Below are 27,745 nucleotides of genomic sequence, written 5' to 3' on the forward strand. Positions count from 1 at the left end.
TGATCCTAATCGTTCCTGCCATAGCTGTGTTTTCACTGCACTTCTCTCCATCACCAACTCCCTTTGCTGCTTTCTCAGGTGTGATTTTATCAATGGATAATTTATCACATTGAGTATATTTAAATGTCGTCTCTCACGCAGGGCAGTCTTAGCGGGAATGATACTCACTTATAAGTCATTGTATGTTGGGGATTATCTCAGTCTCTCATCTTTAATGCTGGTGCCCTTCTTAATACTTGCGTTATACCAAAAAAAAAAAAAAAAAAAAAAAAAGCTTCCTTCTGCAGCTCATAGGGTGCGAAATGTACAAGCAACACATCAAGGTGTGTCTGGAACTTCTTTTTAATCAGGTCACTGGTGCCCAATAAAACTGGGACTGTTTCTGTTTCCTTCTCTCTCCACCCTTTTCTTGGTGCTTCTGCCAATTTTTTTTTTTTTTTACTTGTGTGCTGGGTTGATTCTTTAAAAAGATTCTCTCACTTGTTTTTTTTAAATTCCGTTGTCTCTTTCCCTTCATGTTCTGGTAGACTCTCACTTATTCTTTCTATTCTTATGAACACTTGGTCCAAGGTTAAGAATGGTGCTTGTGGCCATTCAACTCCATACTGCCCCACTTTCTGGGGTATTTGTGTCTGCTGATGCTGTCTTATGACTGGAGGAGTTACACAAATACATTATACATACAAAGTAATTATTGTAAGACCCATATCTCCTTCATCTCTAGGAATGTGCCTTCTTGGCTTAAACTGGTTCTTACAGATTATCAGGCGGGCATACAGAAGTTGTCTCTCTTTTACATTCAGCTGGTTGAGATTTTTCTGGGTGCAGTCTACCTTTGTAAAAAAGGGTGGAGATTACAAGTTTTTTTTGATTGCCTGAATCTTATTCCTTGCTGTTAAAACACTTTTCAATATCAGTTTCACTCTCCTGCAGTACTCTTTGCTGACCTTTTCTCTCAGTGATTTGTGCTGGATTGTTGTACCTTAGAACATAAAACCTGACATACTAGGTCAGAGTAAGGGTCAATGAAGCCCAGTATCCTGTTTAAAAACAGTGGCTAATTCAGGCCACACGTACCTATCAGGATCCCAAATAGTATATAGATTCTTTGTTGCTTACATCAAGGGATAAGTAGTGGCTTTCCTCACATCTACCTGGTTAATAACATTTATTTACTTATTCCTATATATTTATATACATCTTCCTGCTCTAGCTACTTTATATTACAGGGCTCACTCTGTTGGATGCTTTCGGTTTTGCTTAGTTTTCCTCTATGGAAATTTGTCTTTTCACATTAGTCCAGACTATTTATCGCATGTGGATCATTTGGTGCCTTTTCAGATATGTTAGCCGAGTGAAACTTTGATTGCACTCACAACATGTGTACGGCCTCTCTCCTGTGTGAATCCTTTGGTGCCTTTTCAGGTCTGCTCGACTAAGGAAGTTTTTATCACACTGGGTACATGTAAAGGGTTTCTCCCCAGTGTGGATTCTTTGGTGAATTTTCAGATGTCCCAACTGAACAAAACTCTTGCTACACTCAGTACATGTGAATGGCTTCTCCCCTGTATGGATTCTTTGGTGAATTTTTAGATGCGACAGAAAAATAAAGCTTTTATCGCACTCAGTACATTTAAATGGTTTCTCTTCCATGTGACTCTTTTGGTGGCCTTTCAGATGTGCTAAATAAATGAAGCTTTTTTCACACACAGAGCATATAAATGGTTTCTTTTCACTGTGTGTTTTTTGATGTATTGCTAAGGATTCCTTGTGAGAAAAAGTTTTCTTACATTCAGTACACAGAAAAGGTTTTTCCAGCGTGTGGATTCTCTGGTGTAATTTCAGGCTTAACTTCTGTTTGAAACATTTTCCGCACAGAGAGCATGGAAAGGGTCTCTCCCCAGTGTGGGTTCTCTGATGCAAAAATAAACTATATTTCCTATCAAAGCTTCTTCTGCAGGTGTCACACAGAAAGGATTTCTTCTCTTTCCCCCCTGTCTGCTGGGGATCCAAAGTAATTTGATCACTGTTATCATTCTGGAAGGTTCTCTCAGATTCCAGCTGTCTCTGGTGGGGGTCAGAAGACACTTTATCACTGTTGGTATTCTGGAAGGGTCTCTCTTCTCTCAGATCTCTCTGGTGGAGGTCAGAAGCCATTTGGTTACTGTCATTATTTTGGCAGGATCTCTCTGATCTCTGATGTTTCTGAAGGAGGTCAAAAGTCATGCGATCACCCTTACTGTGGAAAGATCCCTCTACTCTCAGGTGTCTTTGGTGGAGGGTAGACGTCATATGACCACTATTACTTTGTAAGGGTCTCTCTGTTCTGAGGTGTCTCTGGAGGAGGTCAGAAGTCATTTGATCACTGTTATGAATTTGGAAGGGTCTCTCTGCACTCAAGCCTCTCTGGTAGAGGCTAGAATTCATGTGAGCACTGTTATGACTTTGAAAGAGTCTCTCGGCTCTCGGGTGTCTCTTGTGGAGCTCAGAAGTCATTTGAGCACTGTTATTACTTTGGAACGGTCTCTCTGCTCTCTGGTGGAGATCAGAAGTCATGTGATCACTGTTATTACTCGGGAAGGGTCTCTCTGCTCTCTGGGGGAGGTCAGAAGTCATGTGATCACTGTTATTACTCGGGAAGGGTCTCTCTGCTCTCAGGTGGAGATCAGAAGTCAAGTGATCATTGTTATGACTTTGAAAGAGTCTCTCGGCTCTCGGGTGTCTCTTGTGGAGCTCAGAAGTCATTTGAGCACTGTTATTATTTTGGAACGGTCTCTCTGCTCTCAGGTGGAGATCAGAAGTCAAGTGATCATTGTTATGACTTTGAAAGAGTCTCTCGGCTCTCGGGTGTCTCTTGTGGAGCTCAGAAGTCATTTGAGCACTGTTATTACTTTGGAAGGGTCTCTCTGCTCTCTGGTGGAGCTCAGAAGTCTTGTGATCACTGTTATTACTCGGGAAGGGTCTCTCTGCTCTCAGGTGGAGATCAGAAGTCAAGTGATCATTGTTATGACTTTGAAAGGGTCTCTCGCCTCTTGGGTGGCTCTGGTGGAGCTCAGAAGTCTTGTGATCACTGTTATTACTCTGGAAGGGTCTCTCTGCTCTCAGGTCTCTCTGGGTGAGGTCAGAAGTCATGTGATCACTGTTATTACTCGGGAAGGGTCTCTCTGCTCTCAGGTCTCTCTGGGTGAGGTCAGAAGTCAATTGGTCACTGTTATTACACTGGAATGTTCTTTTTGCTCTCAGGTGCTCAGGGACGTCTGTGAGCTCCCTGTCACTTCTCTCACATGCAGTGCTCCCCTCCAGTGAGTCTCCTGCAGGGTCTCGCTGCTTCTTATCTGAATCCTGCTGCCGTTGGCTCGTTTCTTCACCATCAAACCAGTGGGAAAGATTCTCACAGACATTTTCTGACCGCCTAGGAATTAGTTCCAGCGCAGGTGAATGTTCTTTTTGATTTGTGGCCTTCTCTTCTTGTACGATCTTATCTACTGGATACAAAAAGAAGGCATTAATCAAAAATCAAATGGTACAAACTTACCAGGTCATTCATCAAAATGTGTCAGGGCCTGAACGCACGTGAAGACAGCTAGAGAGAGTGCATCGTACAAATTAACTCCTCTTGTTCTACCTTTCATTGATTCAAATGATAGAAATTCTTCAGCGATTTCAAATGTGTTAATTCCTTTGTGTATGCAACACCCCACCCCAACCCAAACTGCCCATCTACAATGCTAGATTATATATATATATATATATATAGTCCTCGCTCTCTCTCTCTCCCCTCCCAAGAGGCAGCTGGTATATATATAAACCAAATAGCGTGCCACGCTTAAATCAACATGCATTGAGATACTGTATCGCACTTTGAGAACATTGCCTAGGCGGAAGATAGGAAATTAGCTTAACTACACCTTTTCTTTTTTTGTTCGCAGGCGCTATTTCTGCTATATTTTTAGCATTTTGATGAATCTCAGCCTTTGCTGTTCACCTTTGCAAGAGTAGTTTACCAGATGGCAGTGTCAGCAGCCCCATTACCACTTATGGTGTCATTGGTCCATGGTTGTGAGTGGATCTTCCTCCTCGGCTGCAAAAGAATTCACTCATTCTGAGAAGGCTGACTAGGTGGGGGGTTTTTTCTCCTTCTCAGCAACCAGAGGAGCTGCTGCAGTGGTCATCCTGGCTTTAGCTTGCCTTCACCAGAGAGGGCTGAACAAGAATCCTCTCTGATGCATTTCTGAAACGCCCTGACCACACATCCCCCCTTCTGAAGGATGGCTCCTACTTGAAATTTGTTGAGAAAATGGGCAGGTCCTTGCTCTGAAGTGATGGGGTTACTGCAAATTCTGGACATACTGTCGGAAACAGCAGCTCTTTCAACTCCTGCTGTCCTGGATGCTTTGCAGATGAAAATGTGAAAACCCCCCATTTCTAGCCAAAAGCGGCCGGAAAGCTCGTTCTCAAGCATAGGATACAAAATTCTCTAAGGCTGTGGAGTGGTCCAACTCCTGCACCAATCAGTGACAGAGACAGCCTTAAAAAGGCAAAACAAATCAAAGTTTCAAACACTTGTCATGACAAACAGAAAGGACGAGAGAGAGGCAGACAGAGAGGTACATTGATGAGACTTTCAGGGACATAGTAGCCAAGTCCAAACTCCAGTCTGGCAGGCCCTGTGCTGCCTTGGATCAGAAAGGTCTCCCAGTTGGAGAACATTATCCTGGTGTAGCAGGAAGTGATCCTGTAGCAAGGACCTGCTCTCCAGGTGATGCGTTGTCCTCTCGCACTGAGGACAAGTCTCCTAGGCCCACTGCCCAGGAGAGAAGGGTTAGGTCGGCCGTCATAGTTGGTGATTCGATTATTAGGAATGTAGATAGCTGGGTGGCTGGTGTGCGTGAGGATCGCCTGGTAACATGCCTACCTGGTGCGAAGGTGGTGGACCTCAAGCGTCACCTAGATAGGATTTTAGACAGTGCTGGGGAGGAGCCGGCTGTCATGGTACATGTGGGCATCAACGACACAGGAAAATGTGAGAGGGAGGTTCTGGAAGCCAAATTTAGGCTCTTAAGTAGAAAGCTTAAATCCAGAACCTCCAGGGTAGCATTCTCTGAAATGCTCTCTGTTCTATGTTATGATGTTAGCTGAATAAGTTTATCTGACTAATTTTAGGAATGCACCTGGCCATCCTAAAGTCAGCTGGCTATGTTAGTCTCATAATATCAAAAAATAGTGTTATTCAGCTAACTCAGCTGGCTAAGCAGGTCTGGTGCAAGAGGATTTGGCGCCTCAGATGAATCTTCGGTCATTCGACCCCTGCCCCCAACTTTCCTCCAGCGTAGCACTCCCTCCTACCAGTGGCAATGGCTCCGGCACAGCGCTCCCTCCTACCAGTGGCAATGGCTCCGGCACAGCGCTCCCTCCTACCAGTGGCAGTGGCTCCGGCACAGCGCTCCCTCCTACCAGTGGCAGTGGCTCCGGCACAGCGCTCCCTCCCACCAGTGGCAGTGGCTCCGGCACAGCGCTCCCTCCCACCAGTGGCAGTGGCTCCGGCACAGCGCTCCCTCCTACCAGTGGCAGTGGCTCCGGCACAGCGCTCCCTCCCACCAGTGGCAGTGGCTCCGGCACAGCGCTCCCTCCCACCAGTGGCACTGGCTCCGGCACAGAGCTCCCTCCCACCAGTGGCACTGGCTCCGGCACAGAGCTCCCTCCCACCAGTGGCAGTGGCTCCGGCACAGCGCTCCCTCCTACCAGTGGCAGTGGCTCCGGCACAGCGCTCCCTCCCACCAGTGGCAGTGGCTCCGGCACAGCGCTCCCTCCCAACAGTGGCAGTGGCTCCAGCACAGCGCTCCCTCCCACCAGTGGCAGTGGCTCCGGCACAGCGCTCCCTCCTACAAGTGGCAGTGGCTCCGGCACAGCGCTCCCTCCCACCAGTGGCAGTGGCTCCGGCACAGCGCTCCCTCCCACCAGTGGCACTGGCTCCGGCACAGAGCTCCCTCCCACCAGTGGCACTGGTTCCGGCACAGAGCTCCCTTCTTTGGTGGCACTGGTTCTGGCACAGCGCTCCCTTCTTTGGTGGCAGTGGCTCCGGCACAGCGCTCCCTCCCACCAGTGGCAGTGGCTCCGGCACAGCGCTCCCTTCTTTGGTGGCACTGGTTCCGGCACAGCGCTCCCTCCCACCAGTGGCAGTGGCTCCGGTACAGCGCTCCCTTCTTTGGTGGCAGTGGCTCCGGTACAGCGCTCCCTTCTTTGGTGGCAGTGGCTCCAGCACAGCGCTCCCTTCTTTGGTGGCAGTGGCTCCGGTACAGCGCTCCCTTCTTTGGTGGCAGTGGCTCCAGCACAGCGCTCCCTTCTTTGGTGGCAGTGGCTCCGGCACAGCACTCCCTTCTTTGGTGGCAGTGGCTCCAGCACAGCGCTCCCTTCTTTGGTGGCAGTGGCTCCGGCACAGCACTCCCTTCTTTGGTGGCAGTGGCTCCGGCACAGCGCTCCCTTCTTTGGTGGCAGTGGCTCCGGTACAGCGCTCCCTTCTTTGGTGGCAGTGGCTCCAGCACAGCGCTCCCTTCTTTGGTGGCAGTGGCTCCGGCACAGCGCTCCCTTCTTTGGTGGCAGTGGCTCCGGCACAGCGCTCCCTTCTTTGGTGGCAGTGGCTCCAGCACAGCGCTCCCTTCTTTGGTGGCAGTGACTCCAGCACAGCGCTCCCTTCTTTGGTGGCACTGGTTCTGGCACAGCGCTCCCTTCTTTGGTGGCAGTGGCTCTGGCACAGCGCTCCCTTCTTTGGTGGCAGTGGCTCTGGCACAGCGCTCCCTTCTTTGGTGGCAGTGGTTCTGGCACAGCGCTCCCTTCTTTGGTGGCAGTGGTTCTGGCACAGCGCTCCCTTCTTTGGTGGCAGTGGCTCCGGCACAGTGCTCCCTCCTACCAGTGGCAGTAGCTCTGGCACAGTGCTCCCTCCCACCAGTGGCAGTGGCTCCGGTACAGCGCTCCCTTCTTTGGTGGCAGTGGCTCCGGTACAGCGCTCCCTTCTTTGGTGGCAGTGGCTCCAGCACAGCGCTCCCTTCTTTGGTGGCAGTGGCTCTGGCACAGCACTCCCTTCTTTGGTGGCAGTGGCTCCGGCACAGCGCTCCCTTCTTTGGTGGCACTGGTTCTGGCACAGCGCTCCCTTCTTTGGTGGCAGTGGCTCTGGCACAGCGCTCCCTTCTTTGGTGGCAGTGGCTCTGGCACAGCGCTCCCTTCTTTGGTGGCAGTGGTTCTGGCACAGCGCTCCCTTCTTTGGTGGCAGTGGTTCTGGCACAGCGCTCCCTTCTTTGGTGGCAGTGGCTCCGGCACAGTGCTCCCTCCTACCAGTGGCAGTAGCTCTGGCACAGTGCTCCCTCCCACCAGTGGCAGTGGCTCCGGTACAGCGCTCCCTTCTTTGGTGGCAGTGGCTCCGGTACAGCGCTCCCTTCTTTGGTGGCAGTGGCTCCAGCACAGCGCTCCCTTCTTTGGTGGCAGTGGCTCTGGCACAGCACTCCCTTCTTTGGTGGCAGTGGCTCCGGCACAGCGCTCCCTTCTTTGGTGGCAGTGGCTCCAGCACAGCGCTCCCTTCTTTGGTGGCAGTGGCTCCGGTACAGCGCTCCCTTCTTTGGTGGCAGTGGCTCCAGCACAGCGCTCCCTTCTTTGGTGGCAGTGACTCTGGCACAGCGCTCCCTTCTTTGGTGGCAGTGGCTCCGGCACAGCGCTCCCTTCTTTGGTGGCACTGGTTCTGGCACAGCGCTCCCTTCTTTGGTGGCAGTGGCTCCGGTACAGCGCTCCCTTCTTTGGTGGCAGTGGCTCCAGCACAGCGCTCCCTTCTTTGGTGGCAGTGACTCTGGCACAGCGCTCCCTTCTTTGGTGGCAGTGGCTCCGGCACAGCGCTCCCTTCTTTGGTGGCACTGGTTCTGGCACAGCGCTCCCTTCTTTGGTGGCAGTGGCTCTGGCACAGCGCTCCCTTCTTTGGTGGCAGTGGCTCTGGCACAGCGCTCCCTTCTTTGGTGGCAGTGGCTCTGGTACAGCGCTCCCTTCTTTGGTGGCAGTGGTTCTGGCACAGCGCTCCCTTCTTTGGTGGCAGTGGCTCCGGCACAGCGCTCCCTCCTACCAATGGCAGTGGCTCCGGCACAGCGCTCCCTTCTTTGGTGGCAGTGGCTCCGGCACAGCGCTCCCTTCTTTGGTGGCAGTGGCTCCGGCACAGCGCTCCCTTCTTTGGTGGCAGTGGCTCCGGCACAGCGCTCCCTTCTTTGGTGGCAGTGGCTCCAGCACAGCGCTCCCTTCTTTGGTGGCACTGGTTCTGGCACAGCGCTCCCTTCTTTGGTGGCAGTGGCTCTGGTACAGCGCTCCCTTCTTTGGTGGCAGTGGCTCTGGTACAGCGCTCCCTTCTTTGGTGGCAGTGGCTCTGGTACAGCGCTCCCTTCTTTGGTGGCAGTGGCTCTGGTACAGCGCTCCCTTCTTTGGTGGCAGTGGCTCTGGTACAGCGCTCCCTTCTTTGGTGGCAGTGGCTCTGGTACAGCGCTTCCTTCTTTGGTGGCAGTGGCTCTGGTACAGCGCTCCCTTCTTTGGTGGCAGTGGCTCCAGCACAGCGCTCCCTTCTTTGGTGGCAGTGGCTCCGGCACAGCGCTCCCTTCTTTGGTGGCAGTGGCTCCGGCACAGCGCTCCCTTCTTTGGTGGCAGTGGCTCTGGTACAGCGCTCCCTTCTTTGGTGGCAGTTGCTCCGGCACAGCGCTCCCTTCTTTGGTGGCAGTGGCTCCGGCACAGCGCTCCCTTCTTTGGTGGCACTGGTTCTAGCACCGCGCCCCTCTGGGCCTCGTGCTGGTGGAATTTTGCCACCTCCAAAACTTTGTTGCTGTAAGCGACTGCCTAGTTTGCCTGGTGGAAGCAAAGTCTAATTTGGTCAGACCGGCGGATTTTTAAATCCCATGATTTGTCCGGCTAAGTCCAGGGCTTATTAGATGAACCCCTGTCAATATTAACCTCAATGTGAACTTCAAACTCGGCAGGAGCCTTATACTCAATGTAATGCATAGCATTGCTCTACTGCTCATTAGTACTTTACAATGCATTCATTTCCTTACTCTGTATAGATTTTATTACTCACCGATAACCTGCAATATCCCCTATCACTCTGCACGATATTTACTAACACTCACCGGAGTGTGAGCGAGCGACATCTCTCTCCCCCGATTCCTGAGGATCTTGGACACTTAGCTCTTCCTCTTGTTCAGTCTTTGATAATACGTCCAGATTGACCCTTTCATGACCTGTTTCCAGCAATTTAAAAAAAAATGTAGAACAAAGTTATATTTCTCTAGCTTATAAGTTTCTCCTGCAAACCGTGCTGCCCACCCTGGCTGAACTCCTATGATTTTTTTTGTTTTAGTCAGTCTTATTCAATTCAGATCACTATTCGGAGTGTCTAACTTAGTCAACCAAAATTTAGCTGCCAAGTTAAGCTTATTTCCAGCTAAATCTAGCCAGCTCCATCACAGGCACCTAAGCCTAGCCGGCAGGCGCTATCAATGAGTGCCATCCAGTGAAGTTCATGCTTGCCAGTGGTCTATCAGAGCTGCTGGCAGAGCCCCCTGGACGGATGAGGGAGGCTTCCTGCCAAATCGGCTGGAGGAAAGGAGATAACCGTTTGAGGGTCTAAGTGGTGTTAGATGGGGAAAGCAAGGAGACAAATTACAGTTTGCAGATGGGTGAAAGCAAGGATAGAGGGGTTCGGGTGTCCTCCTCCACTGAAGTCCCATCGTGACCTGCCATGACCCTGCCACAAGCTGTGAGCCCCAGACTTGCCACCAGGCTCAGATCTACCATGCTCCTTACTCTTCCTCCTAAAACACTGTCAGTCAAATGTGACGAATATCTCAGCAGCTCACGGGACCCATTCGTACCAGTGACCCCTGGGAAGTGATACTAAGCAGGGCCACTCAGATCTCAGTGCAGGGCTCTGCTGCCCTCCTTTCTACAGGAGATCTAAAGCCCTTTCTGCATCTTCTACCCCTCAGTAAAGAGCTCTAAACCTGCAGAAGAGTTTCTCAGGATCTCTCTCCAAATCCTCCTGTACTCTGCAATACCTCCTCTTACTCTGTACTGTATTTATTACTCACACAGGCTCTGTAACAGCTTATTACTCTATAGGGTACATAATATTATTCCCCTACACTTCTGCTTACTCTCTATAGTTATTAATTACTCACCAATACCCCGCAATCTCTCAGTGCAGCATTATTTTATTTTACTCCCCTGTGTATGAGCGCCTACCTTCTCTCCCCCCTGATGCCTCCGGGTCCTGGACATTTCGCTCTTCCTCTTCTTGGATCCTTGGTAATAGATCGGGATTGTTCCTTGCACGGCCTTTTTCTAGGGATAAAAAGAAAGAAATCGAGTTACGTTTCTCTTACATTCACATGAAAAGCGCAAAGCGATGCATCCAGGAAATAATAATCCCAGCTCCGGGTACACAATGCTGGGGGGGTTCTGTGCTGGGAGTCACTACCCAGGAAAAGGACCCTGGAGTCCTGCGGGAGAATACGCTGAAATTCTCTGCGCGACGTGCGGCAGCAGCCAAATAAAAGGAAAGAGAATGAGAGAAATGATCTGAAAAGGAACGGAGAATAAAACAGAAAAGGTCATAATGTCTTTGTATCGAGTCACGGTGTGACCGCACCTTATGTGCTATGTGTAGTTCTGGTCACCCTCATCTCAAGAAAGACATGGCGGAACCAGAAAAGGTGCAGAGGAGGGCGACAAAAATGATAAAAGGGGATAAACCTCTCTCCTATGGATGAGAGGCTACGCAGGTTAGGGCTCTTCAGCTTGGAAAAGAGACGGCTGAGAGGGGACAGGATAGAAGTTTATAAAATCATGAGTGGGATGGGATGGATGAATAAAGGAAGGTTATTTACCCTTTCAAATAATCCTAAAACCAGGGGACACTCCATCCAACTAGCAGCCAGCAGATTCAAAACCAGACGGTAGAAAGTATTTCACTCAGCGTATTTGGGCCTTGCAGCATTTACCTGCTGTTATATTCTCTCTTTCCTAAACTGTTCCATGTGGAAACTCGTTTTACAAAGTCCACTAATTGCCAGAGCTGACCAATGGCTTTTCACCGACAGCAGGCCAACTCTCTTGGGTTTCATTCCGGATTTTCCTAACGGGCCTTCATCCTGCGACCCCCAGCTGAGAATCGCTGGTATAAAACACACACAGCACAAGTCAGGGAAATAATAGATGTAGGGCGTAAAATGATGTTTTCTCACTGTGAAATTTTGTTTTTCAGCAGGCGATGAACGGATGCTCTCCACACACCCCTCCCAGACTGGATCCACCTCACATGCACCAGGTGTAGAGTTACAGCTGCCGAAATAAATGTCCGATCTCAGAAGCTGGGTGCCAGCAGGGTCACAGCCATCATGGGCGCATGTGCACGCTCTGTCCTTCCCTCAGTACTGTCTGCCACCTACCTAGCCAGGGTCACCAGTGCTGTACTAGGCCGAGCGGCACCACGGTTACAAAAGATCATCCCATTCGCTGCTTATTGAAAATCGGAGCCCAAGGCTCTTTTTCCAAATACATCCTCATTCATGATGCAAGAGTGGGATAAAAGCTGAGAATCCCTGGCAGGAACAGGTCAGATGTGAAAAGACCCAATAAATCTCGGAGACCGGACAAGGCAGGAGCCGGAGTCAGTGATTCCCAGGAGACCTCATGTTTGCTTCTGCTTGAAGTCAAATCTCCTCCAGGGAGTCTCCATAAGAGCCTGTATCAAATTGCTGGTGAGGGAAGGGGCTGATTTAAAAGGGGAGAAAATCTAGAAGACACACACAGGCCGATGCAATACCGTGCGCTCAGGCTAGTGCACAGGTTGATGCAATCCTGGTGCAATAAGGGGATCAGCGCGTCCAAAACGCACATCAAAACCAGCACGAAGCAAAGAGCGCTCATCACAAGTAAATGCTATGTTGACGAGGAGCTCCAAATGTTTAACAAACAAAGCAGAAAATACTGCTTTTTTGTGGTTCCTCCGACTTAATATTGTGGCGATATTAAGTCGGAGGAACCACAGAAAGCAGCAATGTAAAAAAAAAAAAAAACCCCAACGGTGGTCAGGTTAGGAAAATGGGCGCTGGTAAAACTGAGCGTCCGTTTTCCTAACCCGCGCCCGGCCACTTCTCCTGGGCGCCCGATGCCGAGGAGGCACTGGGGACGCACAATTCCCCCCTAGGGCTTCCTTTTTAACGCAGCGGCTCACTCGCCTACTGCCCTGCTCGCCCGGGAGAGAGGTGGACGGACGCACGTCAGGGAAGCGGGCGCTCAGTCATGACAGTCACGTTTGCGAGACTTGGGTGTGGAGGAGAGCCAGGAAAAAATCTCACATATGGCCCTTAGCAAATCATTCTCTGTATCTGCTTAAAACTGCAGACAATTCACGCTTTACCTAGAGAGCTCAGGGTCTCGTAATTCTCCTTCATCACCTCCCTGTAAAGCTCCTTCTGCCCTTCGTCTAAATACCCCCACTCCTCCTGGGAGAAAGAGACAGCGATGTCCTCAAATGTCACCGGCACCTGAAACACAAACCAGGAACAATCAGGGACACGTGGAGGGGCTCAGCAGGCACTAGATTTCAGTCAACGTTATTCTCCCAACAGTTTATCATGAAAGGGAACAAAAAGAAGCATCATGTTTCTGCCTAGGATAAATCTATGTTTACTGCCTAGTAAACATAGATTTAACTATGTTAACTATGTTTACTATGTTATAGGCAATAACTGCCTAGGATAAATCTATGTTTACGTATCTTATAGTTTTTGTTGATTATATATTTATCTCTCTCTAATTGTTTCTTAGTTTAAATTCTGTACTGTCTTCCATTGCCCAGGTTTTACGCTCCCTGTTTAATGTAACTTTACTTTCTACCTTGATGTTAATTGGTTTCCCCTCAGTTACATTGTAAACCGGTACGATAAGACCTAGTCTTGAGCATCGGTATAGTAAAAGAAATTAAATAATAAATAAATAATAAATGTTAGGTCAGACCAAGGTCCACTGAGGCCAGCATCCTATCTCAGACAGTGGCCAATCCAGGTCGCACTTACCTGGCAGATCCCACCAAAGCAGCTGCGATTCCTGTTACGCACTCCCGGGGCTAGCAATGTTTTTATCCAGTCCGCCTGGCTAGCAATTGTTTATGGATTTTTTTTTCCCCCTCCAAGAACGTGTTCAAACCTCTTTTTAAAGCCCCGCTACGCTCCAGCTGTGGAATCCCGTTGCCCTCCAGCAACGGGATTCCACAGCTGGACGGTGCACCGAGTGAAAACAAAGAGATCAAGCGTGGCCCAAGTTTAAAGCCACCTTAGAGGCTTGGAAGAACAAGATCCGAAAAATAAATTAAAAAAAACAAACAAAACCCTCCAGAAAATGAAAGTCAAATAGATGTCAGATAATCATCCTCTGCAAAAGGTCTGATTCAAACAGAAAACTGGTCACATTTTACAGGTGGATATAGAAGCGAGCATCGTCACACGTAAGCTGGACTCTGAGGAGGATGTAGAGACTCCTTGTCCAAGAGCATGTGAGTGAAATTTAGGCCGTTCGTCCTTCAGAAAGGGGCGGCTTTGCTCAACCTCATAAAAGCATGAACATTCGTTATTCAGAGGAAAATGTCATTAGGCAGAGAGCAAAGTGCCGAGGTGGAAAAGGAAGGTTACTTCTTAGGGAAAACAGCCTCACCGCTCTCGGGAGAGGAGATCACTGGATACGCGGCCACTTTCCCACCGGCTGGTAGGGTTCGGGGGGCCCTCTGGGAAGTGCCGGGGCCACGCTCTGACCCCTGCTCCCCAAGTTCTTTTCTGACTGCGGCCGGGCAGGGGAAGGCAGTCAAGTCTATCGGGGCTCTTAGAAGGTCCTCCTGACACTTCCCAGCGAAAACAACAGAGTCTGCTGGCGTTCCCAGTAAACCCATTTCCGAAGTAACCAAGGCAGGCGAACGCAATCGGTAAAGAGCAGCACTGGAGAAAAGTGCAAGACGTACAACAAAAATGAACAAAAGACCGCTCACGACCCAGAAACAGAAATCCCCCATTTACTGGTAAATCTGCAACACTCTAGGCCTGCAGAGTCCAAGAACGGGAGGACTATGGAAAACTGTTCCAACACCGGCTGCCAACGGGATAGCAAAGCTTTCTGTAACGGTAAGATGAGGTTTGCCCACAAACTCCTGTTCTCAGAAGCATTCCCATGTCCTTATTTCCAGCCTGCTCCAGTGTGGCAATTCTCCCTACCCTGTCACCTTTATCCAGGTTCCTCTGGGACAGCCCAGAAGAAAATTATTCCTTCCCTGCTAATTTTCATTCCTGTAGTACCACGGATCAGTCCAGACGGTGGGTTGTGTCCCCCTTCCAGCAGATGGAGTCAGAGAAAAACTTGAAGGGCGCCCCCTTATAAGCTGGTGCACCCTCTACTTCCCTTCAGTATGAAGGATATCAAAGCCTGAAGAAAAGAAGATGGATGGATGGATCAAGGAATCAAAACTTCCAACTTGAAAAACGTACATGACGTTACGAACTTTGGCAATAAACCAAACTTGCAAAATGAACCATTAAACAGCACTGAATCTCTAAACCACTTTATCAGAGAGGCAATCCCAATCCAATAAATCCTTAGGGCGGGTGTCTGGACTGATCTGTGGTAGTACAAGAACAAAATTTAGCAGGTAAGGAATAATTTTCTTTTCCCTGTACGTATCCGGATCAGTCCAGACAGTGGGATGTACCAAAGCTTTCCTACTTAGGGTGGGCCACGGATAGCCCTCCTCGAATGAACTGATTGCCAAAGGAGCCAAATACCGGTGGCTGCAGATTCAAACGATAGTGCCGAGCAAAAGTGTGCAGAGATTTCCAGGTAGCTGCACGGCATATCTTCTATGGCGAGACGGAATGGCTCTCCGCCCAGGAAGCTGCTTGAGCACGGAGTGAATGGGCCTTGATGCCCACTGAAGGCTGTCGGCCAGCTCCGATGTACACTGCCGAGATAGCTTCTTTAACCAGCGAGCAATCGTGGTTTTAGAGGCCTTGGGAACGCTCCGTAGGACAAAAAGATGGTCTGACAATCGAAAATCATTAGTAATCTCCAGATAGCGAGTGAGGATGCGCTTGACATCGAGTTTGCGTAGGTCCCTTGAATCCTTATCTGAGAAGGACGGAAGTTCCACCATCTGATCCATATGAAACACGGAGACCACCTTGGGCAGGAAAGAAGGTACAGTACGCAAGGAGACTCCCGAATCCATGAAACGGAGGTAGGGTTCTCTGCAGGATAGCGCTTGAGGTTCGGAAATCCTGCGGGCAAAAGAGATAGCCACCAGGAAGACTGTCTTAAGAGTGAGATCCTTGAGGGTAGCTGATCGCAACGGCTCAAAAGGTGGCCCACCCAGAATGCAAAGAACTAAGTTTAGGCTCCAGGAGGGACACAGGGTGTGTACCGGAGGCTTCACGTGCTTCACGCCCTTGAGAAACCGGACGATGTCCAGATGAGACGACAGAGAAGCTCCCGCCCGGTGATGGATCAGGGAGTCGAGGGCAGCCACCTGCACCCTCAGGGAATTGTAGGCCAATCCCTTTTTCCAGACCCCGTTGCAAGAAAGACAGTATCTGGGCCACTGAAGCGCGATGCGGAGAAACAGCTATGGAGGCACACCAGATCACAAAAACCTTCCAGACCCGGACATAGGAGATGGATGTAGAAGTCTTTCTAGCTTTGAGGAAGGTTGAGATAACATCCTCCGGATATCCTCGCCTTCTCAGCCGGTGCCTCTCAAACGCCAGGCCGCAAGACAGAAGTGATCTGCCTGGTCGAAAAATACCGGACCCTGGTGCAGTAGGTGTGGCAGATGTCCCAGGCGGAGAGGGCCGTCCACCGCGAGGTTGATCAAGTCCGCGAACCATGGCCGGCGAGGCCATTCTGGCGCCACCAGGATCACTGGTCCCTGGTGGATCTCTATTCTCCGGATTATTTTTCCCACCAGGGGCCATGGAGGGAACACGTAGAGCAGAAGGTGCTGCGGCCATGGGAGGACTAAAGCATCCACTCCTTCTGCGACTGAAGAATCACGGAGCCTTCATGTTCCTTACAGTGGCCATCAGGTCCAGGTGGGGAGTCCCCCACCGACTGAAGAGTAGAGCCACTGCTTCTTTGGAGAGTTCCCACTCCCCGGGATCTATGTGTTGACGACTTAAGAAATCTGCTTGAACATTGTCGACCCCTGCGATGTGGGACGCCGCCAGCCGGGAGAGATGAATCTCCACCCATTCCATCAACTTGTTCATCTCCCAAGAAATGTGACGACTCTTTGTTCCCCCTTAACAACTGATGTACGCTACAGTAGTTGCGCTGTCTGACAGTATCCGGACTGCTTGACGATGGACCAGGGGGTGGAAACGCTTCAACGCCAGACGCACCGCTCTGGTTTCCAGGCGATTGATCGGCCAGGTTGCTTGCAACGCCGTCCACTTCCCCTGTGCCACTTTCGTTTGACACACTGCTCCCCAGCCGGACAGGCTGGCATCCGTGGTGACAATCACCCACTGTGGGATCTCCAAGTCTTCCCCCTGCAGCAAGTGGTCCAGGCTGAGCCACCAGGCCAAGCTGTCCTTGGCCACATCCGACAGTGGCAGGAGGGCCTGAAATTCCCAGGACACCGGCTTCCAGCGGGATAGCAAGGCTCTCTGCAAAGGATGCATATGCGCAAAAGCCCAAGGAACCAGATCGATAGTGGAAGCCATAGAGCTCAAAACCTGGAGATAGTTCCAAGCTGTGGGGAGAGTGAGGCAAGTGAAGTGCTGTACCTGAGAAATGAGGGTTCAGGCTCGGTCCGGACGAAGGAACACCTTGCCCACAGTGGTATCAAAGCATGCGCCTAAGAAGTCCAGTGACTGAGATGGAGTATGGTTGCTCTTGGTGAAATTGACTACCCATCCGAGGGATTGAAGAAGATGCAAGACCCTGTCGACCGCCCGCTGACACTGGACCAGGGATTTCGCCCGAATGAGCCAATCGTTCAAGTAGGGATGGACCAGGATCCCCTCCCTCCTGAGGGTTGCCGCCACCACCACCATCACCTTGGTGAAAGTGTGGGGAGCTGTTGCCAGGCCAAAGGTCAGGGCCTGAAACAGAAAATGATGCCCCAGTATCTTGAAGCGCAGATGAGCCTTGAGGATGGGAATGTGAAGGTAAGCCTCCTTCAAATCCAAGGAGGCTAGAAATTCTCCGTGGTGCACCTCCGCTATTACGGAGCATAAGGTTTCCATCCAAGTGTGGAATCTTAAGGGCCCTGTTGACCATTTTGAGATCTAGGATTGGGCAGGAGTCATCCTCCTTCTTGGGGACTACGAAGTAGACAGAATAATGGCCTGACCCTTCTTCCAGAGAACCGGGAGAATTGCCCTTAAGGCCAAAAGCCGGTCAAGCGTCTGACGCACTATGCGTTGCTTCTTCAGTAGTCTGCAGGGAGAGAAAAGAAACCTGTCTCTTAGGGGGTCGAGCAAATTCTAAAGTGTAGCCATGCTTTAGAATATCTAGGACCCACTGATCCAAGGTAATCTTGACCCACTCTTCGTAGAAGAGGAAGAGACATCCCCCTATCCTGGGAATCGAAGAGTGGGCCAGCATGCCTTCATTGTGAAGATTTGGAAGCTGCCCCCTGAGCGAGGCTATCCCTAGCTGGCCTCCGGCCCCAAAAGGAATGAGACCAGGACTGGGAACGAGAGGAAGGTGGTCTTTGCGCGGCCGATTTTGATTGTCTAAAATGTCGTTGACCCCTGAAACGGCTTCTGGTAGAACTGAACGTCCTGGAAACCCGAGGACGATCCTCCGGTAGCTTATGCACCTTATTCTTTCTGAGGGATTTGATGATCTGTTCAAGATTGTCACCAAACAGCAATTTCCCTTTAAAGGGCAGAGACCCCAACTGCATCTTGGAAGAGGAATCTGCTGACCAGTTTCGGAGCCAGAGGAGGCATTGAGCCGAGACTGCTGAAACCATGGACCTGGCCAGCACACGGAGAAGGTCATATAGAGCATCAGCTCCATAAGCTATCACAGCTTCCAACCGCTCCGCCTGTTGCGCTTTCTCAGGAGGAAGCTCCTGTATACTGAGCAGTTGTTAAACCCACTGAAGACCAGCCCATTGCGTGAGGGAGCTACATACCGCAGCTTTGACCCCCAAAGCGGAGACCTCAAACACTCTCTTGAGGTATACCTCGAGCTTTCTGTCCTGTAGATCTCGCAGGGCGGCTCCGCCAGTCACCAGAATAGTTTATTTATTTATGTGTGGTTTTTATATACCGGACTTCGTAGGATAACATCAGTTCGGTTTACATTATAACTTCAAAATCAGCAAAACAGAGGCTTTACATAGAACTTATAGGAAAACAGTGAATAAAATAAAATTAAATAAACTATACAATGAACAAGGCTTAAATAGAGAGACTTAAATAGAGGTTGTTGGATAACTGAGATGGTATTGAGAGAAATGATTGGGGGATGGAGTGGGGGGAAGAAAGAAAGGGGTAGAGGGAGGATGAAGATGGACAGAATGTATAGAGGGGATAGGGGTTGTATATTGCATATAGGGAGGGGAATGAAGAGTTGAAAGGGTTGCATGGGGGAGGGAAAGGAGGAGTTGCATAGAATGCAAGGAACTATTTACAACAGATGCATTGGGGAGGAAGTAGCATATATGATTATAAAACTATATACAGAGTGTACATTATTGAAGATATGTAAGTCAAGGCATGAAGTTGAAAATAGTTGTTCTTTTCGTCACTGCGGACACCAATGCGTCCACCTTGGGTACTTTGAGGAGATCCAGGAAATCATCGGGGAGGCAGTATAGCTTATCCATAGCTCTGCCTACCCTCAGAGAGGCCTCAGGGGAATCCCATTCTCTGGACAATAACTGAAGAAGCATAGGATGAGAAAGAAAAGTCCTCGCTGGTGGACGCAGGCTGGCCAGGACGGGGTCCCCCTTCTTCGCCACTGGACTAGGCCCAGAGGGATCCTGTGGAGCCTCAATATCCAATTCTCGGAGAACATGTGGGATGAGAGGATCTAACTCATTCCTCTGGAATAGGCGCAGAACTCTAGGGTCATCTCCTTCCAGATGAACAGAAGGAGAGGGATCATCCAGGTCAGGATCCGGAAGAGGACCCTGAGGAAGAGGATCCAGACCCACCGGATGAGGAACCACCCAAACCCTGGAAGATCCTTGAGGAGCCCCAGCTCCTGGGACCCCTGCTCCTTGAAGGTCCCCCACAGGACCAAGTTGATCAGACATCCTGATCACCTTAGGAGGAGGAGGCCCTGATGCTGAATCCTATTGCTGGCCCAATCTTGCCAGGTAGACATTGTGAAGTAAGAGCACGAAGTACGTAGGAAAAAGGCCAGGAGGAGGTCCCGAGGGAGGCACTGAAGAAGGGTCCCCTGAAGGTGTATCTGGGTCCAAAGGATGAATGGGAGTTAGGATCGGCGGTAAAGGTGAAAATCCAGCGTCAGAATCATCTCCTGGCTGAGTCGGAACAGCTGGCTCTGCACCCAAAATGGCTGCCGTTCCCGCACTAGACGGGATCGGGGCCGGCCTCTGCACACTGAGGCGCGCCTGAGAGCGCGAAACAGACCGTCCTGCCGGCCGCGAGGGACCCTCCCCACCAGGGAGGCACCTCGCTCAGACCCCTCCCCGGGAGAGCCGCGATCTGGGCTCTCCACAGGCACAGCATCTCGAGGAGAGCGGCATGGGGGCAGGGGATGGAGCTGTAAAGAAATCAAGCCAGCTCGGGGCTGCGAGGAGCGGGTACACAAAAACCTCCACTTAGGAACAGCAAGACTTTCCCCCGACTAAAATATGTTGGGTTTTTTTGTTTTTAACACAGAGGAATAACGCGTCCATGTGAACGCTGCCCCAAGGCAAATGACATCTCAGGGCAGCGGGTCGGGTCGCAGTAATGGGGGAGAGGTTGGACCACCAACACGCACCCCTGAGAGTCTAAAGACAGCAAACTAGACCTGCAAAGGAATAAGGTACAACAACTCACCCCCAAAATGTATACAGGCCAGAGAAAACTGCAAACAGTTCTGCCTGCAAGTTACAAGTTGCTTGAACTTAGAGCCAAAAAGTTAACTTAAGGATTTTTTTTGTTTTTAAACTTGATCCATCCAAAGGTAAGAATTAAACTCAGGAATAGAGAAGGAATCAATAAATCTAGCTTTCCATAAATTTACTGGGGAACCTGAGGTTCAACCACTCTCATCTGCTGGAGTCAGAAAAATACTGAAGGGAAGTAGAGGGTGCACCTGCTTATATGAGGGCGCCCTTCGAGTTTTTCTCTGACTCCATCTGCTGGAAGGGGGACACAACCCACTGTCTGGACTGATCCGGGTACGTACAGGGAACTCTTTTTACCATCAGGGAGGGGGCATGGCACGCGAGTCACCACTGCCTGATGGGGACATCTTGCTATGGAGTGACAAAGACCTCCTTCCCCAAGCCCAGCTGTCAGGAGCGAGTCACGTCCACTTGCATTGGCTCAGGGGTTATTCTCCTTGGGGGGTATTGGATGAGGACATCAGCCTAGGACATGGCCACCCTGAAACCCCTCTCTGCTCTCCTTGTCACAGGGCTATACGGACCTGTTCCTCCGGGGATGTGGCCAGCTCTACCCAGGCCGACTCATCTCTTATTTAGTATGGCCATGGAAGGGGGCTACATGCAGGCACACGAGCCCTTAAGGATAGCCCTGTCTGTGCACACCGGCTCGCGCCGTTTTACTGGGGAGGAAGTGCTATCCACCCTCTCCTCCCTGGCAGGGTGACACACCAAGATGCAGCGCATTACACACCAGGATCGCAACACAAGCTCAGAAGGAAAACAAGCCGCAGGGCGTGGCACTCTGCTGGTGCAGAGGCTGGTAGCCAAAACTGACGCTTGCCCCAGCGCCTGCTGACCTGCACACTCCTCTTTCCCCAATGAAAATAATCAGAGAGAAAAACCCAACTCCGTTTTGGAAGGCCGGGTAACTCAGGCCAAGCTAGGCCCTTTGGCCTCAAGGAACAACAAAAACAAAAAAAAGCCTCCCTACATACACAAAGACTTTCCACTCTTCCTCTATGGCTGCTTCCTGCAGTGAGTCTGGGAGCCGGGAAAACTGTCAGGAGTAAGGCCCCTGCCAGTCACAAGACACAGCTCTCCTCCATACTCCAGGACAGGAGGTTATTTACAAAGGGCTTCAGCAGTCTCTTACTCACAGCGGGCGTTCTGTCTGAAATGAAAAATATCACGCTGCTTCTGTATCGCTTGGTGGTGCAGCTCTGGTCACCGCACCTCAAAAAAGACAGAGCAGAATTAGAAAAGGGTGACTAAAATAATAAAGGGGATGGAACAGCTCCCCTATGAGGAAAGACTAAACTGGTTAGGCCTCTTCAGCTTGGAGAAGAGACGGCTGAGGGGGGATATGATAGAGGTCTATATAATAATGAGTGGCGGGGGACAGGTATATAAGGAATGGTTATTTACCTGAGGGGGGACACTCCATTAAGCCTACAGATAACACATTTAAAGCAAATCATAGAAGCATGATGGCAGAAAAAGACCATATGGCCTATCCAGTCTGCCCATCCGTCCAATTAATTCTGCATTATAATTCTCTTCACTCCCTGAGATCCCCTGTGTTTATCCCATGCTTTTTTGAACTCAAGATACTGGTTTTGTCTCCATCACCTCCACGCATCCGCCACACTCTGTAAAGAAATATTTCCTGAGATTACTCCTGAGTCTACCCCCTTTCACCCTCATCTCATGAACCCTCCCTTCCAGAGCCTCCTTCCCTTTTAGGTAGGAGCACTGCTGGGTTTGTGCCACATGGGGCTCTACAGATCTACCAGTGTCAGAGGGCACATTCAGCTCGGGCGGGGGGGGGGGTTACATTGCTCTGCCCAGAGCACTTCAGACCTTTGCCTCGGCCCTGTTTAGATCGAAGACCACTGACCATTGCAGCAGCCACCCTGGCTCTGGACCCGACTCCATCCTGTTTAAATCCTTTGGAAGGTGCGGTCTCCAGAATTGCACCCAGGATTCCCCAGTGAGGTCTCACTAGGTGTTATGGTTGTGGACCCTTGAGCCGGAGCGAGTGGTAGTGACCACTGAGGGATTGCCCCCAATGGTACTCGTCTCCGGGAGGTGGCGCTGATGAGGACAACCAGGCTGGGCCTTCACCTATACCAGCCCTCGTTCCCCGTAGGTTGAGCCCTTGGGTGCCGGCAGGACTTAGGTGCGGCTGCTTCAAGGAAGCTGGTGAAGAGGATGATGAAGACAAGGTCAGAGGCCCGAGTCTGGGCAGGCAGCGACGGAGCGGGACGGAGCCCAGGCAGAGAGTCCGAGGCAGGCAGCAGACAGGCGAGAATGAAGAACCAGACCAGGGGTCGAGACGGGCAGCAGACAAGCAGAGACGAGAGGACAAGCAGAGGTCAAAACCAGGAGATCAAGCCGAGGACGGGGTCACAGGAACTGAAGACAAGGAGCAAACCGGAGACTGGAATGAAGGCAGGAACTGGAATGCCGGGACAGGAATCAGGACCACGAGGACTGGAGAAGCAGGAGCGGAACCAGGAACAGGATCAGGCAGGAACAGGATCAAGACGTCAGGATAGCAACTAGCACTCCGAGGAGATGACCTGATGCAAAGGCAAGGAGTGGGGTTTAAATACTGTGGGGGTTAAATACTCTGGCAGCATGACGTCATCTCCCGGGGCCGGGCCAAAGTTTCCTGCCGCAGCCCCTTTAAAGGGCGGGGCTTCCCCCGCGCACGCGCCTAGGAGGAGCCCTGCAAGCTGGAGGAAGACAGCGTTGGCGGCCACGTGGAGGGCCGCGGTCAGCCTGCTCGCGCCGGGCTGCGAGAGGTAGGGGGGACCGGCCGAGGCCTACTGCAGCCAGGCGCCGCAACACCAGGGACCTATACAGAGGCAATATCACACCTCCCTTTCTCTGCTGACCCTGCCTCTCCCTGTGCAAAGGATTTCTTCTCTCAGTGCACAACTAAACTGTGGAAATGTGTTGCTGGAGGATGAAGGCTGTTAGTGTAGCTGGGATTAAAAAAGGATCTAGACAAGTTCCTGGAGGAAAAGTCCATAAACCATCATTAGCCCTGTAGACGTGGGGAAGCCACTGCTGATCCCTGGTTATGAGCACGAAGGCTCGGCCCTATTCTTCGGGATCCCACCGGCTACTTGTGTCCTGGCTTGGCCACTGTTGGGAGACACTGTGTCGGGCTTGCTGGACCTTTAATCAGAACCAGTATGGCATTTCTTACCTTCGGTCATTCCGGGTGGCTTCGCTGGTATTTCATGTACAGAGCCCAGGCCTAACCTGTGGCAATGGACAACTCCTTCCTACTCCACTCTACAGCCCTTCAGCCCTCAAGTTACCCAAATGCTGGGCCTTTCTCAGCATCCCCTCTCCCCGGAGGACCAACTCACATCCTCAGGGGCGGGTCCGTGTCTCGAGAGAAACGGAGGCAGCTTCAGATCTGGGTTAAGTCTCTGCACGGCTTCAGTATCAGAGCACAAAACCTTCAACCAGCCAGACCCCAGTTCCAGGCCCACTGAATGCGAGCTGCACCAACCTACACTTTGGCAACACCTTTAGAACAGGTCCTTCAGGTAAAAGTTAAGTCCCATCCACCTCGCCTGCTCAGCCTGACAGTCCCCACCTCTCCTGTGCTTGTCCCAGGCCTGCCTGAATTCAGATGCTGGCCTCATCTCTACCATCACGGGGGAGGCTGCTCCATGCATCCACCACCCTTCTCCGATTGCACCCAACTCTGCCCCCTGTCACCTCCGTCGCATGATCCCCTTGTTCTGGAGCCTCCTTTCCGTTGAAAGAGGCTCACCTCCTCCTGTGCATTTATTCCTCGGAGGGGGGCAATGTTACCTTCCCATATCTGCTGACCAGTCCTCTCCCTGGGCAGCCCAGCATCTTTCTGGCTTTTACTATCGCTTTAGCCAGCTGTTGGGCCAACCTGAGATCATCAGTAACAATCACTCCCGGATCCTCTTCTTTTATGCACAGAAGAACTTCTCCTCTACTTTGTTGCTTTGTGAGGGGGGTTTTGTTTTTTTTTTAGCATTAAATCTTAGCGGCCAGACTCTAGATCAGAGATTCCCAAACCTATCCTGGAGGACCCCCCCCAGGCAGTCAGCTGTGCAGGATATCCAGAATAAATACGCAGGAGATAAACTGTGCAGGCAGTGCATGCAAATTTATCTCGTGCATATTCACTGTGGATATCCTGAAAACCATGCTGGCTGGGGGGGAGGGGGGTGGTGGTTTGGGAGCCACTACACTCTCTCCTCTTAAACTTCACTGCAATCTCTACTCTTGTTTTCCACACCTTCCTAGTGTCAGACCTGTTGCAGAGTTTGGTCTCATCTGCAAAAGACAAGAAACCACTGCTAATGACTGTCTACCTGCAGTAATGCTGAAAAGACACCCAAAAACAGACAGTCAAACACTGGCTCACTATTCAAATATTCAATTCATTTATTAATAATGTATTCTGATAGAATCCAAAGGAAAACTGGTTCTTACCTGCTAATTTTCATTCCTGTAGTACCACGGATCAGTCCAGAAAAAAATCCTCTCTTGTGAATTTAAACGTCACCCCAAAGCTAAAAATCTATCCAATCATTTTATACAGCTTTCCTAATATTCCCTATCAATACCACCCCATGCAACATAAACATACACATCCACGAAAAAAGACACGGAATTCAACATAGGTTTTGTTAAGATGAACAGCTTGGGTACAAATAAACTAGTGCCCTGATGCCGAAACGCTGCAGCGTTGGGTGTGGTGGCCATAACTTTGAGGTTTCAGTCTGAACCCTTGCACGACACTTTGAAGAGTGATTCTTGAGCGATTTGGGGACACCCTGAGAAATGCTACTTTGTTGCCGGTTCCTGTTTAAGTCTGATGTAGAGTGCACTACACCTCATTTTGAATCCAACGGGAGTGAAGTCGAGACCGTGAGGACTGCAGGATCTCTAAAGATATGGTTTGCATACCGCTGATGCAGCAGGAGCAACAGCAGTGCAGGCATACTTATTTTTTGGACTGAAAGACGATTTGACACAGGAAGCCTATAGTATGATGCCTTTTTAGGACTGTATCTGACCGGCTCCGGGACATTTTTTCACTTTTTGTGAAACTTTTTTTGATTTTTCTATAGTTGTATATATGTGATTTTTTTTTTGTATTTTTCTTTATTTATATTTGTTCTCCCCTTTTCTTGTGGGGTGTATATATATAGTGTGTGTCTTTTTTTTTGTGGATGTGTATGTGGTTTATATGTTAGTCTATGTTGCATGGGGTGGTATTGATAGTAGAGATGTGAATCGGAACCAGAATCGGTTCGGATTTCAGTTCCGATTCACATCTCTAATTGATAGGGAATATTAGGAAAGCTGTATAAAATGATTGGATAGATTTTTAGCTTTGGGGTGATGTTTAAATTCACAAGAGAGGGGTTTCTTTTTTTTATAATAAATAATAAGCAATTGGATTCTAATCAGAATAAATTATTAATAAATTAATTGAATATATGAATAGCGAGCCAGTGTTTGACCATCTGTTTTTTGGGTGTCTTTTTAACTCATCTGCAAAAGGCCAAACCTTTCCCACTAGCACTTCCACTTCATCACTAACGAAAGCATTGAATGGAATGGCACAGAGCAGCAAACCCTGCGGCCCAACACTAGTAATGCCCCTCTCCTCGGGATGAATTCCATGTACTCTCCACCCTTCGTCACCTCCCATTTTACCACTTTCTAACCCAGGTCCCAATGTGATTAAAGTGTGCAGTAAATCTGTGCATTGAAATTCAGTGCACCCGATTAACCACCATCTGCTGGAGACAGAAGAATACTGGCAGACACTAGGTGGCACCTCAGGGGTATAGGACAGAGTCCGCAAAGTCTTCTTCTGTCTCCATCTGCTGGTGGGGAGGCAAAACCCAGCTGTCCTGGACTGATCCGGGTACGTACAGGGAACTGTGCATTGAAATTCAGTGCACCCGATTTAAAAAAAAAAAAAAATGAACTCCTGATGCAGTGAGCAAATGGTGTGTTATTCCCAGAGTTCAAAAAGCATGCGAACCCAACATAAAGTGCGTACTCTGTGTATTTCATAGGCTGAGAGCACATTTAAGCTCAGAAGGGGGAGGGGGGGGAAGAAATGTATGTGCACACAATCATAACTTGCTCTGCGCAGGTCTTTTATTCGCAAACTCATGAGGCAGGAGGGGAAAAGCTGAGCCCAGGGAAGGCAGACAGGGACTCCTGCTGTCAGCTGCTTTCTGACCCTTTGCATGAGCAGCTCAGTTTAGGCGTTCAGCTGTCTTGCAAGAGGTTTGCTAGGGCTGTGGCTGCACCTGGTACCACAGGATGGAGAGTGGAGTAGGAGGCTAGAATGCAGCGGCTGAAGCAGGGGTGCATGATCTCGTCCTGCAACAACAGATGATAAAAACAGAAGCACTAAAAATGTTTTCAGGGCAAGAGAGGGGAAGACTTAATCTGCGCCAATCATCTTTTGAGTGCATAAATCCAGGAGTACAGGTCCGCAGTACTATGAATCCCTCCCCTGATCAGCTCCACACTACCTCTAGCAACAGAAACTTTGCAGCAAAATTGGCTTTGGAGCAAACTTTCCAGCTAAATTGAATGCAAGGTAAGTCAGGGCGCCTCTCTGCACTGGAGGACAATAGGAAGTGCCTTCCTAAGGATAGGATTTCCATGCCAGGGCGCTGAGCAACGCACGATTTGTTAGTGCAAAACTCCTTGCTGTGCGCACAACTATGCGTAAACCTGTGCAGTCTGTTGTGTGCAACTTATTGCATTGGGACCCCAGAAAGGCCCAGGTTGCTTAAAGATCACTAATGCAGAAAAGCATATTCTTTCCTTTTGGCAGGATCTGCTCCCGTCCCAGTCTCCCTCGCAAGTGGCAGCTTCTCCCCTGCGGGAGGAAACGTCCCACCTTGTTCTCCAGCGCCTGCAGCCGCTTCGCCTGAGCAGAGATTTCCTTCTCCTGGGTCCCTGAGCGCAGCTCCAGCGAGGAGATTTCCCCTTGAATCCTTTCCAACTTGCTGCTCATTGTGGCTTCCAGCCGCACCAGAACCATCCACAGAGAGCCCAAGGTCCTGGGCTGCAGGGGATCCAGAGCCCGCCCTGCCCCCGGGGGCTCTGCCAGAGGCTGCACCGAGGAGGGAGCGGACCCCTTCCTGCCGGCGCCGAGAGAGGGGCGAGAGTCCCACTTTCCCTTTCTATTCCACATTATCGGCTTCGGAGACAGGAGGGGCCGAGGAGCAGAGAGAAATGCAAACGCAGAAACCTGCCCTCCCCCTGCAGCTTCTCCCCTGGGAGAGAAACAGGAAGGATGGGAGAGAAGAGGGAGACGGGACGCGGGATGCCAGCGCCTGCACCCGCCCAGCATTGACAGCAGAGGAGCGGCTCTTGCACGCACCATCCGGGGAGGGAATGTGGATGGGGACAGGGGAAGGCAAGAGAGAGAAGCTGGGCCACTGCTGCCACCTCCTGGCCCCGCCCAGCGTTGACAACAGAGAAGCAGATCCTGCACGCACCATCCAGGGGGGGGGGGGGGGAGGGAAAAGAAGGTAAGGTGTAGGGGGAGAGGCGCCTCTGACT

General features: G+C 50.6%; 1 protein-coding gene across 2 annotated transcripts; it reads right to left on the reverse strand.

The window, feature by feature from the left end:
• Window positions 1-377: 377 nt before the first annotated feature.
• On the reverse strand, window positions 378-27,611 carry LOC115085857 (zinc finger protein 184-like). Of its 2 annotated transcripts, none has more exons than XM_029592368.1 (5): window positions 27,078-27,611; window positions 12,440-12,566; window positions 10,261-10,359; window positions 9,147-9,257; window positions 378-3,482 (listed from the first exon to the last, which is right to left on the reverse strand). In XM_029592368.1, exons 1-5 carry the CDS (start codon window positions 27,564-27,566, stop codon window positions 1,309-1,311), a joined length of 3,000 nt encoding a protein of 999 aa, XP_029448228.1. In that variant the 5' UTR covers window positions 27,567-27,611; the 3' UTR covers window positions 378-1,308. The 2 variants fall into 2 exon arrangements, with proteins under 2 accessions (XP_029448228.1, XP_029448227.1); XM_029592367.1 differs by having other exon boundaries at window positions 378-3,485.
• Between the last annotated feature and the right edge of the window lie 134 nt (window positions 27,612-27,745).

This window comes from Rhinatrema bivittatum, chromosome 2 (assembly GCF_901001135.1).
Source record: "Rhinatrema bivittatum chromosome 2, aRhiBiv1.1, whole genome shotgun sequence".
Taxonomy (NCBI): domain Eukaryota; kingdom Metazoa; phylum Chordata; class Amphibia; order Gymnophiona; family Rhinatrematidae; genus Rhinatrema; species Rhinatrema bivittatum.

Excerpts from the sequence above, each read along its gene's own strand:
- LOC115085857 (XM_029592367.1), bottom strand. The coding sequence starts at position 27,566 with ATGGTGCGTGCAAGAGCCGCTCCTCTGCTGTCAATGCTGGGCGGGTGC. Across the intron at positions 12,567-27,077 it reads TGCAGGCGCTGGAGAACAAG|GTGCCGGTGACATTTGAGGA; the intron begins GTGGGACGTTTC and ends TTTGTGTTTCAG. Across the intron at positions 10,360-12,439 it reads CGAGACCCTGAGCTCTCTAG|AAAAAGGCCGTGCAAGGAAC; the intron begins GTAAAGCGTGAA and ends TTTTATCCCTAG.